The sequence below is a fragment of the Strongylocentrotus purpuratus genome, unplaced genomic scaffold, assembly GCF_000002235.5.
Source record: "Strongylocentrotus purpuratus isolate Spur 01 unplaced genomic scaffold, Spur_5.0 spur5_scaffold_6, whole genome shotgun sequence".
In the NCBI taxonomy this organism is placed as follows: domain Eukaryota; kingdom Metazoa; phylum Echinodermata; class Echinoidea; order Camarodonta; family Strongylocentrotidae; genus Strongylocentrotus; species Strongylocentrotus purpuratus.
Genome location: NW_022145612.1, coordinates 46,496,908 through 46,516,105, shown reverse-complemented (window position 1 = coordinate 46,516,105; position 19,198 = coordinate 46,496,908). Strand labels below are relative to the sequence as shown.

Sequence of the window (19,198 nt, the reverse complement as noted above, 5' to 3'; positions counted from 1 at the left end):
AAAGAAATAATAATAATAATAATAATCTTTTAAAGTCCACTCCAAATTTTATTAAGTTAAACCGAAAATGGAAATTCTTTTTCCCCAATTGATCGTGAGCCTGGCAGCCACTGAGCAGCACCAGATCGACGTTGCTCTATCCCTTTATTGTTGATGATGGTATTGATCACACTGAATATTGAACAGTAAACACGCAAGATTACTTACAAAATACATCTTGATGGACAGAAAGGGGCAATTAGCAGCTGAAATTTCCTGGATATTTTGGGGCCAATTCTTAAAATCTCCCTTTAGGCAACATCAATATTTGTATTTCCTAAGTTTGTGCTTTTGCCCTTGATTTCATTTTGTCTCGGCAATTGAAATATATATATATATGGGCAGATCCTGAAACATGAAGCCTGAAAAATATCTTTCAAAAAGTTGTAGCACTGGCCTAGGGACACCTTCCTTAATACAATATTAATTCAGTATTTCAGTATTTTGTTTTCTTCACAAATATGGAACTTTTCATAGATCAGTAGAATTTGTAGAATTCTTCTTCCTCCATGTGATAGCCGGAGGATATGTATAGATTTAGATAAAGGAAACCTAAACCCGAAGAATAAGTGTAGGTCTTCTGAAAAATTAGATGTATTCCTGCCCTTTGATGTACAATATTCCTTACGAAAATGTACAATAGATATATAAATGAAGATATTCCTGGCACGATGTGATGCCTATTATTATAACATGGGCACAGCCATTTTCTTGGAAATGTGACGTACCAGTTGAAGTTGTACATGTATCATGCACCAAGCTTTGGTTGGAAATAATTTTTAAATCACTAACCAAACCTTTACTTTTCAATGAGGAAAAAAAAAAAATCAAAATTGAGAAGATAGAAATTATACTTGGTGAAAAATAAATAACAGGGGAACAAATGTAATCAAATTCATTTATAAATACTACACTTTTAGTAGTTGACAAATATATTTCATTAATGAGAAATGAGAAACCTTCACCCCAGAAGAGCACCAACTTATTTATGCAATTTGCATTCTTGCAATTGTAGTACAAAGGATAAAAGCAGGTGAATGAAATGCTTCATCACCACACACGTCTGGGAAGGAAGCATCCATCAATTTGAATACATTTACTTGATAAACGACTTCGCATAGTACGTCACGTTATCAAGAAAATGGCGATGCCCATGTCGTGCTGGGAAACTACATCATTCTGGCTTTATACCTCTCTCAAACATTTTGGTTGGGAATCTTGTAGACTAATTGGCAATGATATAATAGATCTCTCAGAATAAGTAAAGTCATTTCTTGGGGTTCGGTTTCCTTTGATAAACCATTCTTACCTTTGATAATCAAAAATTAAAAATCAATACATTCTGACAACCAAGATCGTCGCTCTGTAACCCTAGCATATTTTGTACAAAGAAAAATAATTTGATTTCAAAAGAAATTAACCCTTCTGAAATTTTTCTGAGTTAAATTCAAGAAGCTATCAAGAGAATATTTGAGAAATCAGAGAATTGAACTAAGGGGTTTTGATAATTAGGAACTACACCTCACTGATATCTCTCATTAGCAGTGTTGTGAATTGTCCTTTTTTTAATGGTAGAATTGCTAGCAATATCTCCTTTGCCATTTTCTTTGTTGAATGGACATGTTTTTATAATGTTTTATAAATATTTAAAAAAGTTTAAATTTAAAGAAATTTACTGTAATGGCTTTGAAAAGAGTTATCTCTGCCTTTTAAAAGACATTGTATGCATGCATTTTTTAAAGTTTTATGCCAAAGAAAACAAAAAGAGACGAATGTCTCTTCATGTCCATCCACCTTGTTAACTTATATTTGTAACTAACATTTCAATTTTTTTTAAAGGATGGTAGAATTCTCTTCATGGATCCAGTCAACTTTGGGGTGAGGATCTGTGAACTACAGGCTTCCAAAGATGCTGTAAGTTATGACATTCAGTAGATGTACATGAAAAGCTAGACATTTATAGAACAACTGTTCATGCTTTTTCACTTAAGAAGTTTTCAAAAAGAATTGTATTTTCCACTTATTCCAACAACAACAAATTCTTCTTGATTTTGGGTTTTGAAAAATTAAATGAGTGTGTGTTGTTAACTGGAAACATTCTCACCAGGGCATGTGTTTAAAACCTGTATTTCACTTTGAGAAACAACAAGGTCTTTGATACCAATTAGAAGAAAGAAAACAAGACATTGAAGCACAGGAACAAAATAGAATAACAAAAGAAAAAAATTCCTTATTAAATGCCTGCACCTCACCCAAAGAAATGAAATGTGTGTTGAAGTTGTTGTTGTTGAGTTTATCGGCGCTATCCATCGATTCTGATGATTTCTGCCAGGCTGTGTGTGAGGGCGTCTTGCATGTGTGAAGTCGCTTCTCATTAGTGTTTAATATTCTTGAAAAACACAAGTGTAAAGGTTAATGAAGTGTTTTACCTTCTAGAAGCCATATAGATGAGAATGATACATGGACCACTTAGTGGAACCTAATGAACGGGGTTTTCTCCTAAGAGAAAAAAGGCTACCAAATATGGTAATAAAATATACTGTTCTTATACATCTGTGGAGAGCTATAGGTGCGAAAATATACAAGTTCACATCATTCCAGCTTCTCAGCATGCAGCATGTAAACAATGTTCATTTCATTGTACTTTAAAGGGATAGTAGAGTTCTGTTGCAGAGGGCGCTACACAAAATAATTTTTTTGTGAGATAATGAAAAACTGAGTGTCAAATTTGAAAGAACGTAATATTTAAATGACAAAATCATCTTTGTATGATCAAAATCGGTTCAGAGACAGCTGAAATATAACGATTTCTAATACTTGTGTACCACCACAAATATTAGATATTTTGAAAAATTTGAAAAAACCGTTGAAAAAACGAATTAATGCATTTTACGTCGTATTTCAGCCAATGCCGACGTTGACTTTTTTGTCGGCATTTTTGTGTTGCTTATAATACGCACAACCGTCTTATTCTTAATTAAATGATTAATTAACGGTCACCATGTTTTTTTGAAAGTGGAGCTGAATTGGTATGATCGTATTGGCTAAATTTCACACATTTTTGGGTCTAAAATTGCCTTCATAGCAATTTAAGGTTTTAAAAGGGCACTAGAAATGTTATAGATGAGAATAATAGCAATAACCATGCACTTTGAAGGCATTTGCGATCTGAAAACAGAACTCAACTATCCCTTTAATACCTAAGGTTTAATTCAATATCATGTATTATCTATTTTCTAAACGCTGTGATATAGTTGTAGTATGATTAGTGTACTAAGTATTAGTTATTATTATTATCATTGTTCTTGTTCATCTCATAAGAAGCTCACATATTGGCTAGAATTCACAAGGAGGTTATATTTAACCCATGGTTTAAATCTCTATTTACATAACCCATGGTCTAAAATTGGCGCAAAATAATTACGCGCGACACAGCCAAAGGTCCAATATCAGACCCGCGCAAGGCAAGGTACGCTTATTTTGCGCTAATTTAAAAACCATGGGTTAAGTAAATGAAGATTTAAACCAAGGGTTAAGTTGAACCTGCTTTGTGAATTCGGACCATAGTCACTCTTACCCTAACTGACACCCAGAACTATAACAGAAGTATGTTACTTTTTGGGTAAACCTTCTTGATGTGCTGGCATTGTGTATATAGTAGTATATGCAGATCTAACCCTTTTTGTGCCACCATGTTTGTTATTAAGCAATTGTCATCCCAAAAAATTCAAATACTTACGTTTGACATGTTTTATTTGATTCTCATTAAATTGGGAGTGAAATACTTCATTGAGACTTCAAAATGAAGGTGCATGGACCTAATCCTGCATCAGGGCATCGTTTCATGAAACCTTCATAAGTACATGTTCACAAACATCTCATTGAAACATGTGTTGGAGTAAATACACACATTTCTTTTTTTTTCCTTTTTCTTTGGTATACTCCTCAACATCCTGTTGGGAACCAAACGAGGAGGATGAGGGGGTATGCACTGTTGCTTATTTAGTACTTGTCGCCAAAGTCTTGGTTACAGAAAAAGATGGTTGCTTGTAGTTTGAAGGTGTCATTGTTTGAAGTCCTATGGATGTCGGGGGTAGTGAGTTCCAGTCCTTGATGGTACATGGAATGTAAGAGTGTTTAAAGCATTTGGTGCGGGTGGAGTATTTGATGAAGGAGTTTCCTGAGGTACGTCTGGTGTTCATTTCAATGGGTTGTCTGCGATCTTGTACTTTACACGAATGATGGTTTCATGAAATGCTATCCAAGAAGAAAACAGTAGCCTTTCTTAGTCCAAAAGGTCATTGAACAATCAAACTCATGGGCATATAGACAAAATTGACAACCTGGACACTTTCAAACCTTCACTCAAAAGTCACATCTTCCTTCAGACATTTTAATGCTAACTTTATTGGAGGAGCTCGCGCCTTTGAATGTGTTTTTTAACAGATATATAGCACCATACAAATGCTGTGAATGATGATGATCATCATCATAATCTCAGAAGGGGTTCTTAGTATTACAGAACCAGGTTTGGGTTTTTACATTCTGGTAAATTTGTTTACGCTAACCATAGATTCTTGAGATGCACAGGGATCACTACCATAATACTCTGGTCATTAGGAGTCACCTGAGAGAAGAAGACCTGTTCCAGGTCTGGTCTGTCCCAGAGCTCCAGCTCACTCATGAAGTCCTGGTTACGACGGATGTCACAGGATACGTAAGATTGGTGAGTGTGTGTGTGTTATATTTGCAGTGCTGGGGAGTGTCTCACAAAGACTAAGATTGACTTTAAGTTGAACTTAACTATGGCAGGCCTTTCATGCCACTAGTTCCTCTAGCCATTACTGGCATTAGTTTCTCAAGGGACTTACAAATTGTGGTAAAAAATCTACAGAATTTACCTTTTTGGATAGTTCATTATTGAAGGAAAAAATATTATCTAAAGATCATAATTGAGAGACCAATGGTGAGAGTAACTGGTGGCATGCACAGCCTGACATAGTTAAGTCCAACTTAGAGCGATCTTTGTCTTTGTGAAACACCCCCCTGGTTTTGCTCTAAAGGCATCTTGTGTAAAGTAAACCACTCAGCCCTGTCATTATTCTAAATCTATTTAAATTTTTTAGATATACCGGTAAGTCGTTTTGTCAGATGATTAACACAGTGACTTTCTGTACAGGGAGTGGCAGATCCCACGCAAGAATGTGAGTGTTTGATAAAGTGATTGGATTAAATATGTCTTTGGTTCCACAGGAAATATCATTGTTGAGCTTTAACATTACATCCATACAAGATGTTTTATCACTGAAACAATACATACAAATTAAAAATTCTCTTTTGTAATCACAACCATTCTAAGCCTCTGTGGCCCAGAAGGAGTTAAAGCCCCACTGCACTACTTATAGCTACTTGCGCCCTCTAATTAGCAAACAATGCCTAACCGGTGCCTGTTGGTCACCATGATCCTCTTTTTCTTACGTTAATTGACAGGATGAGATAACCACCTGTCAGTGACCTTGTAGGGAGGTTTAATCCCCCCTGGCCAAACTAGTGCAGACAGGCTTTAAAGACTCTGGAAATGTTTTATTTGCATCTAGGGTAAGAAGTTGTTCACTGGACATTCTGACGGAGCGGTCAAGGTTCATGACCTCCAGTCAGTGGGAGATGACCCTCACGCTGGTCTGAGACACACAGGACTCTCCTTGATGGGTAATGACCAGAATGCAGGGCCTAGGGAACACTCGGGGCCCATCATAGCCATGGACGCGTGCCCAGAAAGGGGCATCTTTGTCACATGCAGGTGAGGAAAGGGTGAAACATCTATAAATACCACTCAAGGGGGGAGTCTGCATTTAGGGCTTGATACTGGAAAAGGGCACAGCTAGCACACGCTCCCTCAATATCATCATCCCACAATTTCAAATTAAAAATTAAGCAGGCCCCCCCCCCCCCATTTTTAACCTGGACCCCTAGGAGCAATGCCCTGCTTAATTGACAAATATACTTTATACAAACGTTAGCCCTTGAGCAGATTTGGATGTGTAAATTAAATGGGAAAGCTGAAATGGGAAGGAAAGAAGAGTTCTTATTGTGTAGAGTCTGCAGTCAATTCAGCAAGATCAAAGTTCACTTTCCTTTCTTCTCTTGACAGTGGTGTCGTAGTGGGGGGGGGGGGATGTCATGACAGGCACTACCTGACAAAAATAATGACACAAGATGTAGAGTCGAGTGGGGCTTATTGGTTGTAGATATATGTGTTTTTTCTAATTAAAAAAAAGAGAGCAAATTGCCCCACAGCTGGACCCCTGTGATTTGGTCTCTCTGTGTTGATTTCTTTCCACACTTCACTTTCTCTGCTATGGTGTCTTTAAATACATAACACAAATTAAGTTCATAATTATAACCAGCTAGAGAGAAAATTCTGTACTCCCACAGTGGCATTGTTGAATGTCTTTATAATTTGTCGATGATTGTATTTATCTCTTAGTGGTGACGCTGTCATCAAGATATGGGACTGTAACAAGGCTTTATTAACAGAGATCACACTGAGCCAGACCCTCTCTACCGCAAAGTTCCTCAACGCCAAGGGAGACCTTCTCATAGGGTACCTGAACCACCTCTTCCTTATTGATCATGCCAAAGGTAAAAAAAAAAAAATTACAATTTATTTATTCGTTTTATTTAAACAGGGTAACTCTCTCAGTATTAACATGGACCCTACTACAAATGGACTTTCGACGAAGCTGTCCCTTTGATCCTATGAGTTCCACCGCTAGGTTTGAATTTCGCGCCGATGCGAAAAACCCAGTGTGTGGTCCCACCACAATCTGACAGCTGGATGTGATCACTTGCGCAATCTTACATAATCGCAACAGCAGGCTCGCGATTTGGGGTTGTTCGCTGCTCCTTCAAATCGTTGAGAACCTAGTCTTAAATTGTATGAGCGCTCTCCGCCATGCGGTCGTAGCGAACATGTTTTCGTCTTTGTGCCTGATGATATTATTGTTATTGATTTCAGCGTTGTATTTATACTAACAATTATTATTTATTTCGATGTGTGTATTGTTCCATAATACTTATTTTACGTACTCATGAGTCATGTGTTGTTTATAAAGTAATTATAGGGGCAGGATTATCATTAGATGATATAAATATGGAAGAATTTTGTGATTGCGATGGGCAAGACGACGGAAATGTTGAATATTTTGCAATGTTAATGTCAGTTCCCAAATTTACGGACACAGATATTTATCTAGATTCTCAAAAAAAAAGTACACATATAGTAGGCCTACATCAAGATAAAATAAGATAAAATCTGAGGTAAAATCCCGGTGGATCTCATAGGACCAAAGGACCCTTATCGGAGCTTATCAAAACATGCCCGCAGTGTTGCGGTCAGACTTAAAACATAGAGGAAAGTAAGACATAATAACAGGTGGTAGCTATCATTAGTTTTACTACTCTCGCCGTCGAAAGTCCATTTGTATTAGGTCCATGGTATTAATATACTCTGGTAAAGGGGGGGGGGGTATGTCATGACAGGCACTACCAGAAAGACACAATGACTCAAGATGTAGCTGTTGTTTTTATTTATTCCCAGGATAAGACAGTGGAGAGAGAGAGAGAGGGAGAGGGAGGGGGGAGGGAACTGACACAGCGAAATATACAGAATATATAAGGAGGGAAAAGAGGGAGAGAAAGAAAGAGGGAGAGAGAGAGAGAGGGAGAGAGAGAAAGATCAAATTTTCCTACCTTCTTCAAAAGTATAGGGCAGGTGGAAGTCCATCTACTGTTAACTTCAAGAAAATTCAATTCATCTATCTAATTTCTGGAGACTCCCATCATCCCTTTCTTCTTTCCTTCCTATCATTCCTCTCCTGCTCCTTCCCCTTCTTCATTGATTTTGTAGATGTAAGACTGTTGGTATGGTTTTAATGGTTTTGTATCTTTGTCAGTCAATTCTGTTGGCAATTTCTGCATCATAATCTGTTCAGAACTGTGCAAAGAGGTTCTGAATTTTGATGAAATGTTCCTGTGTATTTCACACAGTTTCCTCTTCGAATGATTGCTATGTAGAATACCTTTGATGATAAGAATTCATTTTGTATCGGTCTTAAATGTACATTAGAATTTATTATTATTTTTTGTCCTTATATATTTACAGTATTGCCATCAGCAGACCAATCTTCACCTCAGTCTGATGATACCTTTGAAACAGGTAAGATTAACGGTGGGACAAAACCCTCTTCCCTACCTTATCTTGTACATTCTTTGTGAGTCACATGCTCAAAAGACAATTCAATACTGCCGTTATTGAGTTGTATGCATGGATTCAATTATGGAGCTCACCTTAAAGGTAAAGACCAGTATTGGAAACGCCCCAATTTCAAAAAATGAAATGGAAGCTCTCATTACCAATCATGTGAAAGAATATGTTTTGACTAATACATGATGATAAAAAATTTGCCAGGAAACCGCCTACTAATTCATATATTTGGTAAATTTGTTTCTCTCATGGTCTGTGAGAGATATAGGGTAGTCCCATACACATCTTTCTGTGTATAGTGCTTGTAACTTTACGAAGAATGGGCCAAATTTCTTATCATTTTGATGATTCCAGAACCTTGCAGATGCTAGATATGATCAACCTTTTCTGATCGATTCCACGTCAACGTTTCTTTCACAATGCAATCGCATGACTATAACTGGTCTTTACCTTTAAATTTCATATAAATTGCACTATACCGCGCTATTAAACAGCAAGCTCTATCATGGTTTACATAACTTATGTGAATGCTCTTTGAAAATTTGATCTTTGACAATGATTGATATACACATGTTCTCAAGATTTTTTCCGTCAGATTTGAGTGTAATTAGAGTGCCCTGTCATCGTTATTCCTGTACATTATACCATTAATGGGTCAAGTCTGCAAGCTTGTAGCCCTATCAAGCAATAACCCTCGTCATCAGCTTCATGAATTATGTAGAAAAGAATTCTAAGAATTACTTTTTACGTTTTCAGATTGATGCAATGTAGGACGTAAGCACAGACGTAGCACTAGAATTTGAATATTATATACAACTTCACAATTGTTCTTTGAAACATTGAATCTGTAAAGAACTTTCCCCTTGGGTGCAGTGTAATAACATCTCAAATGATCAGGCCTGATAAAAACTCGATTTAAATCGGTTTCCCGATTTTTTAAATTTTTCCAGATTTTTTTTCTTCTTCCCGATTTATAAAAAAAAAAAAAAAAAAAATCCAGATTTTTTTTTTTTTTTTTTAACCAATTTTTGTTCTTCCATATTTTATCCTGATTTTCCCGATTTCCCTCTTATTTTTTCTATTTATCACTATTTTGCCCTATTTTTTCCCTAATTTTCCCAATTTTGTCCCAATTTTCTTACTCAAAAGGGGGGGATGTTGTTAGATGCCATTTTTTCCCCACGAATCCTCTTTTTTTTTTTTTTACTCACTCAAGGGGGGCATGGTTGAGGGGAAAACAAAAAACCTATTTTTTTTTAGTGCTCACTATCACCCCTGAATGATGTAGTCTCTGTTTGTATGGTATCTCTAAATGATACGTCTTACAGTCATTTGCATTGCCTGTTATTGAATAGATTGACAAATTTCAGTGTGCTTTTTTTTTGGGGGGGGGGGGTGTATCTAGCTACATGTAAATGGCACACCATAATTAAAGATTGGCATTATGGTTTGTATGGTATCTCTAAATGATACGTCTTACAGTCATTTGCATTGCCTGTTATTGAATAGATTGACAAATTTCAGTGTGCTTTTTTTTTTGGGGGGGGGGGGTGTATCTAGCTACATGTAAATGGCACACCATAATTAAAGATTGGCATTATGGTTTGTATGATATCTCTAAATGACACGTCTTACAGTCATTTGCATTGCCTGTTATTGAATAGATTGACAAATTTCAGTGTGCTTTTTTTTTGGGGGGGGGGGGGGGAATGTATCTAGCTACATGTAAATTGCACACCATAATTAAAGATTGGCATTATGAGTGATTTCTACCAATTAAACGCTTGTTGACATTTTAGAGGAGCTGGCACCAGATAAATATGTTATGAATCAAATGTCAAATGCCTCATCAATCAGTTTCCATGTGCAGAAGGTCATAATTTGCTGACACCAGACTAGGTGGAAATACCATTAATGGGTGTACAAGTATGCACACAGCAAACTTGTGGCCCTATCAATAGAAATACCCTCTCGTCATCAACATCAAGAATTATGTAGAAAAAATACTTCAAGGACACAATTCCAAGAAATTACTAATTACGGTTTCTTATTGATGCAAAGAAGAACGTAAGCCTTGCTCCATAGATGAAAGGCACTAGAATTTGAATACTGTAAAAGCTGATATTTTCACACCTTTAATTTTTCATGCTGAGCGACCCCAAAACATATAAGAGTACACAATACTGATTAATAACTATTTATGGTTTCTGGTTGATGCAAAGAAGAACGTAAGCCTCCCTCCACTCACTTTAATAGAATAATATTACAATTTTTCTTTAAAATAATGAAATTGTAAAGAACTTTCTCCTTGAGTGCAGTGTTATAACATCTCAAATGATGTAGTCTGTGTTTGTACAGTATTTCTAAATTATTACATCTTACAGTCATTTGCATTGCCTGTTATTTAACAGATTTACACATTACAGTGTGCTTTTTTTTTGGGGGGGGGGGGGGAGAGGGGGGTCGTATTTAGCTACATGAATATTGCCGGGCATTATGGGTGATTTCTACCAATTAAATGCTATTTGACTTTTAGAGAAGCTAGCTGGCAGCAGATAAGTATGTTATGATTCAAATGGCTCAGCAACCTTTCTTTCGGAGTTGCATTAAAGGGGGCGCCTCATCAATCAGTTTTCATGTGCAGACGGTCATAATTTGCTAACACCAGACTACCGGTAGGTGGAAATACCATTAATGGGTCTACAAGTATGCACACAGCAAACTTGTAGCCCTATCAAGTAATACCCCCTATAAGTGTTCAGCGTCATGAAATAAGTAGAACAAAATGCTTTAAGTGCACAATAACAAATAAGAAATTCCTATTTACGGTTTCTGATTGATGCTAAGTAGAACCTAATCCTCCCTCCACAGACGTAAGTCAATTTTATAGAATTCTCTTCACAATTCTTCTTTAAAACAATAAAACTGTAAAGAACTCTTTCCTTGAGTGCAGTGTAAATAACATCTCAAATAATGTAGTCTCTGTTTGTATGGTATCTCTAAATGATAGATCTTACAGTCATTTGCATTGCCTGTTATTTAACAGATTTACCCATTACAGTGTGCTTTTTTTTTTTTTTGGGGGGGGGGGCGTTGTATTTAGCTATATGAAAATGGTACACCATAAATAGATATTAGCATTATGAATGATTTCTATGAGTCAATTAAATACTTGTTGACTTTTAGTGGAGCTGGCACCAGATAAATATGTTATGAATCAAATAACTATGTTATGAATCAAACAGCTCAGTTACCTTTCTTTCGGAGTTGCATTAAATGGAGAGCCTCGTCAGTCTCCATGTGCAAAAGGTCATAATTTGTTGACCCCAGACTAGGTGGAAATACCATTAATGGGTGAACAAGTCTGTTCTCTGTAAACTTGAAGCCCTATCAAGAAATACCACCTCGTCATAAGCATCATGAATTATGTAGAAAAAATACTTAGAATACACAATTCTAAGAAATTTCTTATAGCGGTTTCTAATTGATGCAAAGAAGAACATAAGCATCCTTCCACAGACGTAAGTTAGACTAGGTGGAAATACCATTAATGGGTGAACAGTGAACAAGTCTGTTCTCTGTAAGCTTGAAGCCCTATCAAGTAATACCACCTCGTCATAAGCATCATGAATTATGTAGAAAAAATACTAAGAATACACAATACCAAGAAACTACTAATTACGATTTCTTATCGATGCAAAGTAGAACATAAGCCTCCCTCCACAGTGGAAAGGCCCTAGAATTTGAATACTTTAAAAGCTGATATTTTCACGCGATTAATTTTTCGCGCTGAGCGACCCCGAAAACATATGCCCTGGTTCTTAAATGCACGTTGCACCAAATTTAGCCCATTCAGAACACGCATAAGAGGTCATGTTTATATTTTTGCAGGTTCTAAAATTTGCGGACACCAACTTTAGCGTGAAATCCGCGAAAATTAATGTATCGCAAATATTTCTGCGTTTACAGTATTATATACAACTTCACAATTTTCGTCTTGCTTGCATAGCAAAAGCAAGACATAGGCACCTCTTTTCCGGTAATGGCGGCGGCGTCAATATCAAAATCTTACCCTAAGGTTAAGTTTTTGAATTTTTAATATAATTTTGAAAGTATAAGTTCTTATTCAATAAAACTTGGACTAAAGGGTTATCAAGTATCCCCAATCTTGTGAGTAGAATTTCAGGTCACAAAGTCAAGGTCAACAAACTTAGACTATGTTGTGGCATCATCATCAAAAACTTTACCTGAGGTTAAGATTTTGAATTTTTAGCATAATTTCAAAAGTGTTTGTTCAAAATCCATGAAACTGTGGTACCCAAGGGTTGTCAAGTATCACAGATCATATGAAACAAATTCCAGGTCACATAGTCCAGACTAGGTGGAAATACCATTGATGGGTGAACAAGTCTGTACTCAGTAAACCTGAAGCCCTATCAAGAAATACCCCCTCCTCCTCAGCATCATGAATTACGTAGACAAAATAATTTGAGTACACAATTCTAAGAAATTTCTAATCACGGTTTGTATTGATGCAAAGAAGAACATAAGCATCCTTCCGCAGACGTAAGTTAGAATATTATATAGGACTTCACAATTTTTTGTTAAAACAATACAACTTTAAAGAACTTTCTCCTTGAGTGCATTTAAGGCGCCTTGGATTAATTCTCACGTGCGAGAAGCTGCATCTTTTTAACCTGAGAGCGCATGCATCAAAGCCGTATTGAGTTAATCCTGGATGCACGTTTTGCCCACGTAAAGATGCATTGTGTGTGTCCGAAGACCGTGACGTCCTTTTCAAGCCAGAAAATTTTCAACCCATTGAAAGATTTGTCATACTTGTTTAGCTCCCTCTGCGGCTAAACTAAGTTATTTAGCTTAGCTTGAGTTCGTGTCTAATTAGCACTGTACTTTGTATGTTTGGAATGGATCATTATGCACAATAAAAACACTGTTTAAAAGGGTTGTTTACAAGTAATAAGACCTGTTTAAAAAATTCAACAAGCTGATGTATTGTAATGAACTGTTAGCATTTTAAACAATTACGTTTTATCTGTGTATATATAACCGAATGAATTTTTAAAAAGTAGATTTTTTTCGGGGAGGTAACTTGGAGGTGTCAATCTAGACACACAGGTTATGGGAGCCCCATTCAAATTTAATTCTTCAGCAATTAATGGAAATAAAGACTAGTGGGTTTTTTTTCTCTCTCACCAGTATAAACAATTGCGTGCTGGCCATAAAGCCAATGTGTTGATTCATGAATTCTTGTTCGGAGACTATGCTATTCCATTGTCATTTAACTCATAGAGGCAAAACACATTTTACGGAAGGTTTTAAATATTATTTTTTTCTTTGAACTTGGTATAAAGCCCTCTCCAAAGAAAACAATTTCTCTTGCTCCTGTTCATCTCTTTTCCTCCCTCTCTTCTCTTTCTCTCTCTTTTCTCTCCACTCTCTCTTTTGTTTCACTGGCCACCCATTATGGGTGCAGTCTGCCTCCCTATCCGCATTCCGCACCGTGCTTCTATTGTTCGAGCTTATAACCATGACAATGAACTCTACCTTTGGCCAAGTTCATTGTTCCTCTTACGTAACATAGATGTAGATAGGCCTCAGACATAACTCTTTTCGTATAATCACTCTATATACCGGTAGTTCTAAAATCGATCGGTTCAAGGCGATTCGATCGCAAGTTAGGAAATCATTTCCTCGCTTCGATGCCCTGATGAATCTCCGCCGCATTCATGATGCAGTAAACGGCAAGTGTCGAAAACTGTGCAGGAATGAAAAGAGTTCTTCTTCTTCTTCCTGAAATCATAACCATACGGCCCTTTTCAGGGCCACCATACCAGCATGAAAGATATTGTTTCTATTCTCAAATAGACAAACTTCCAGATTTTTTCCCTGTTGTTTTTAGAATGATTACAAAGATAATAATGAAAATGATATTAATAATGATAGTACTGTGGTACAATTAAAATGAAGCGTCTAACTTTCTCTCACTCTCTCTCTCTTTCTCTCTCTCTCATCTCTCTCTCTCTGTCTCTCATCTCTCTCTCTTTCTCTTTCTCTCTCATCTCTCTCTCTGTTTTTCTGTCTCTCTTTGTCTATATCTGCCAATGTCGTTTTCCATCTTCATCTTTCATATTGTTTTCTATTCCGCCATTTGCTTGCAATATAATATAATGAAAATACACATTCAGTTCATTCTGTCCGTATGATGGATATAATCATAATCTATTTTAAGCAAAGCGTGACCAAGGAATGTAATATATAATTATATATCTTAAAAACAAATATTATTTATATATTATTCATAATATACACGCATATTATGTGAGTGCATATACGTAAATTAGAATTAAAAACAAACTTGTTCATATTATTCCGCAATAATGGTCATAAACTGACTGACTTGCCTTAATAAAACAACAACAATAGTATATAGTATGGTATTTATTCATCAACATATCGCAGCCAATGGCTGAATTGCATGCATGATTTACAGAGATTTTATTTAAAAAATATTTTTAAAAAAAACATCATATTTACAGTTCGTTATTTAACAATAATTCAAAGACAAGAACCTCAATTAAACTCATAAAGGGAAGACAGAAATAAAGCAAATATGGAGCGGGGAGATAAGGAAAGAAGAAAAGGAATGTTGAGGGAGAGGGATTGGAGAGAGAAGGGGAGAAGAGAAGGGAGTGTGAGGGAGAGAGAGAGGGAGCGAGAGAGATAGAGAGAGAGTGAGAGAAGAACAAAGAGAGAGAGAGAGAGAGAGAGAGAGAGGAACACAAACACAGAGCTGGTGTAATATAAAAAAAATTGAAAATGTAATTGAAAATAGTTATTTCATCCACATAAGTGGGAAGGAATTGATTTGTAAAAAGTTATTTTGAGGCAAGAGTAAATACATTTCCACAAACACAGAGCTGGTATAATATAAAACAAATTAAAAATGTAATTGAAAAGTAATGGGAATGCACTTCAGAATGATTGATTTAAAGAAAAGAATTTTGAGGCAAGAATAAATAGATTTCCACATTTATAGGCAACATTTAAACATTAATCTTCAATTCACTATTTGGAGTTCAGCAGTTTGATAATTTGTGGGATCGCACTATTTTTGTAGCGTTGTGTCCTACACTTTAGTTCTCGTAATCGGTTGCTGTGTCTTAGTTGTCTGTTTGATGATTGGCTTTCCGGTAGCCAATGTCGAAAGTTCTTGAACAGCTTGTTGGCAAAGACCCGACAAAGGTCCGCTCTCCTTTCTTTGAGCGATACCAGGTCGCAAGCGCTAAGAGCACGTTGATAAGACTCGTACCCACCGGCTAGTATGGTCCGAAGGGCACGCTTCTGGATACGCTCTAATTGGTTCTCTTGGTGCAGGGTTAGGGAGAAGTGCCAAACTACACAACAGTACTCAAGGATCGGCCTGATGTATGAGGTGAATACGGTGAGGAGGTCCGTTGTAGGCATAGCAAAACGTTTGAGCATCCTCAAGATATAGAGCTTTTTTGCGGCTCTTGATGTGACATTATTGACATGATCTGTCCAACGAAGATCGTTCCTCACGATCACGCCAAGCAATTTTACATGCTGACTTTCTGGTATGATTTGATCAAGAAGCTTTATCTCGGGTGGAGGCAGTTGGCGACGCGCGAAGGAGATTTGCATGACCTGACATTTGGTGGGATTGAGGTGCATGTTTGATTCCTCACACCACTGTTCAAAGGAAGAGAGGGTCGTGTCGAGGTTGCATGGGGAGTTCACTCGGCGAGTTTCGGCCACTGTGAGATCGTCAACATACTTCCATCGGTGGCAATCTGACGTCTGAAGTGCGTCGTTGACAACAGCGAGAAATATGAGCGGTCCGAGACGGGTGCCTTGAGGAACCCCTGCCGACGTGGTAAGGTTCCTAGAGAGTTGGTTCTTGTAGCGAACCTGTTGGGTACGCTCTGTGAGAAAGCTGCATACCCATGGGATGAGGGATGGTCTTGCACCCATGGTGAACAGCTTATTGATTGCGACATTGTGGTCAACTAAATCAAATGCTTTAGAGAAGTCTGTAAGTACCACTGTTGTGATTGATCCGGACTTGTCAGCATTGGAGTGCAAGTATTCTAGCAAGTTCAATAAGTAGTGGCTTGTTGATAGGCCAGAGCGGTTGCCAAATTGCTGAGAGTCGATTACAGGGGAGATATCTGCCATGAGCCATTTGTAAGCAAACAGTTCAAGGAGCTTTGCAAAGAAGTCTGTTAGAGCTATAGGTCGCAGCTTGTGCAAGGTAGGCGGGTTTTCCTTTGGAACTGGAACAATGAGTGATTTCTTCCAACAACTTGGAACTTTGCCTTGCTCAAAGGAGGCATTGAAGATGTGGCATAATGGGGAGCTGAGTTCAACGGCGAATTCACGGATCAAACGTGGGGATATTCCATCTGGACCGCCACTTTTTCCAACGTGCGTTTTGGACAGTTCCTTGTAGACTGACCATGGTTGGACAGAAGGTATCGAGTGTAGTGGAAAGGGTCTATAAGCAGGAATGTTCTTTGCTGCAAGGGGTGGTGTGTCTTTGGCTATGCTAACAAAGTAGGAGTTGATAGCATTGGCGATTGCTACCGAATCAGTCGCGTCAACATCTTCCAGTGCGATTGACACATCCTGTTGCATGTTGGAAGACATGACCTTGATATAGCGATACCATGCGCTGGGATTTTCGTGTTTGAGGTGTTGGACACGATCTCGGTAAAAAGCTTCCTTCGCGTGACAGATTTCTCTCTGCACTTTGTTGCGGAGATTGTTCTGGTTTGAGGAATTATTGTGGAATGCCGTCTGTCGCTGGTTTATTAAACCCTTGACTCCGACGGTCATCCACGGTTTGTCTGTCGCATGTAGTCTGATGGTCTTACATTGGAAATAAAGATTAATGGCAGTGTTAAGCTCGTTATAGAAATGTTCACACTTACGCTCAACATCGTTTTCATCATAAACGTTGCTCCAGTCGTGATGCGTTATCCAGCTACCAAAGGGACGGACACTAGATTCACGGAAAGGTCTGACAACTCTGTGTTGCACTTTATTTTTATGGGGTGGCTGTTTTTTCGGCAGCCAAGTAACTCCATTGTGGTGAACAACAGTCCATTCACCGGCCTGTTTGCGTGAGAAGATGGAGCTGGTGGATTATTCTAATGATAGAAAACAATAGCCGGATTATCTAAACTACGGTCTGCCCATCTTCATTCGCTTTGTTATGATCTGCAGTGAAAAAGCAGGAAGTCTATTCATGATTTTGATTTTCGAACCCATCAGCTGCAATGTTTTGTTTGCATCCACTAAATACTAGCTTCTGGTGTTTATATTTCATCAAGAGATTAAGAAATATAGCATAAACATTCAGAAGAAGCTAAAATGAACGGAGAGAAAAATATTACAGTACAATAATAATTATAAGAAGTAAAACTTTTTAATATAAATCTCTGTTGCATCAAACTGATATGACAAAAAATGTTTATTATGCTATATTGATGGTGTTAATATACGTCGGACATTAATATAAACAAACACAACAGAAAGAAAAAAAAGAGCCGGGGCGGGGGGGGGGGGGGGGGGGGGGGGATGGTGATTAGAGAGACAAATATCATTATGATGAATATAGTACAGACTTCGTCCAACTTTCTGTCTCTCCAACCCCTCTCACTCATATCGTTTATTTCTTCCTTCGCTTGCTTTTATGTCAACCTCAACTGGCAATATGATTTTGTGTGTCTTGTTTCCCTGTTTAATACTTTTTTCTTATCTAATTACCATGCTTTCGCTCAAAATCTATCACAATCACTAACATAATGGCGCAAAGGCAACGTCGAATGTCCGAGATAAAATCATTAGAAGCCAGAGCAAATAACACTGAGTTCCTATTAGAAATATATTTATTCAGATGGTCATATCTCAGCCAATACTTCACATATTCAATTGTTATCAATATTAGGACATTATTTTTGATACTCTTTCGGGATATAAAGAAAAATTGAGAAATTCAAAACATAGGTTATTGATGACGTCGCACTTCACCACTTATTTTAAACTTGTTTATTACCCGTGTAACTGTGTTAGATTCTTTTCATTTCATATACCTGGGGACAAACCTTTGATAGACTTTTTTTCTTTTTTTTTCCTCACATTTTTATATAACTTCAAGTTGATTGTTTTATTGAATTCTCTCCCATGATTTTTTCTATTATTTTTGTCTTAATTCATCTCCTACCTCGATCATTCCTATTGTTTTATTTCATATTGTTTATTTCTGAACTTTAAATGTAATATCCATTTTCTTTGTTGATAAAATGTTACGTTTAAAACGATTATCTAGTCTGGGTCGTTGGTAAGATTTGTTTAGGCATGATTGTGCAATCAAAGAAAATAATACTAAGCTGGTAGAATTGTTGTATATGCTTTAATTTTTATGTTATTTTTCACTCGTTTCACTCAATCATTGAGTTATTAATGTAAATACGTATTGAAATTATGGAAATAAAAACCTCACTTGAGGATAAAAGAAAAAATGAAGGCTGCTGCTGTTGTTGTTGTTACTTTTTTTTTACGGCGCTTTCATTCAAAAAGCTCATATTTTGCGCCATTCATTTATAACTATCTTTTCATGATTAGTCAACAACAAAAAAGCCCCAGCCACCCGCCTCCGCGGCCCCTGCATAGTTTGAGAATTACATGGCCTATAGAGGGCGGTCAACTGGTATCAGTTGAGAGCAATATGAGAAGGTCGCATTCTGTTCTTAAGTCGTTGGACCGTACGCTCTTTTATACGGGATTTTCGCGTGGCGTCTTCTCAATAGAGGGTTTCGGATGATTGTGGCTTTCACTCAAACTAGGCCG

General features: G+C 37.2%; 1 protein-coding gene across 1 annotated transcript in view; it reads left to right on the top strand.

The window, feature by feature from the left end:
• The window catches only part of LOC100892044, a 96,718-nt gene that overhangs the window by 34,328 nt on the left and 43,192 nt on the right, over nucleotides 1-19,198 (top strand). Inside the window, exons 14-18 of the mRNA XM_031000029.1 lie at nucleotides 1,879-1,953; nucleotides 4,613-4,765; nucleotides 5,637-5,839; nucleotides 6,527-6,681; nucleotides 8,204-8,257. Of these exons, the coding sequence (XP_030855889.1) occupies nucleotides 1,879-1,953; nucleotides 4,613-4,765; nucleotides 5,637-5,839; nucleotides 6,527-6,681; nucleotides 8,204-8,257 (640 nt within the window). The remainder of the gene's footprint in view (nucleotides 1-1,878; nucleotides 1,954-4,612; nucleotides 4,766-5,636; nucleotides 5,840-6,526; nucleotides 6,682-8,203; nucleotides 8,258-19,198) is intronic.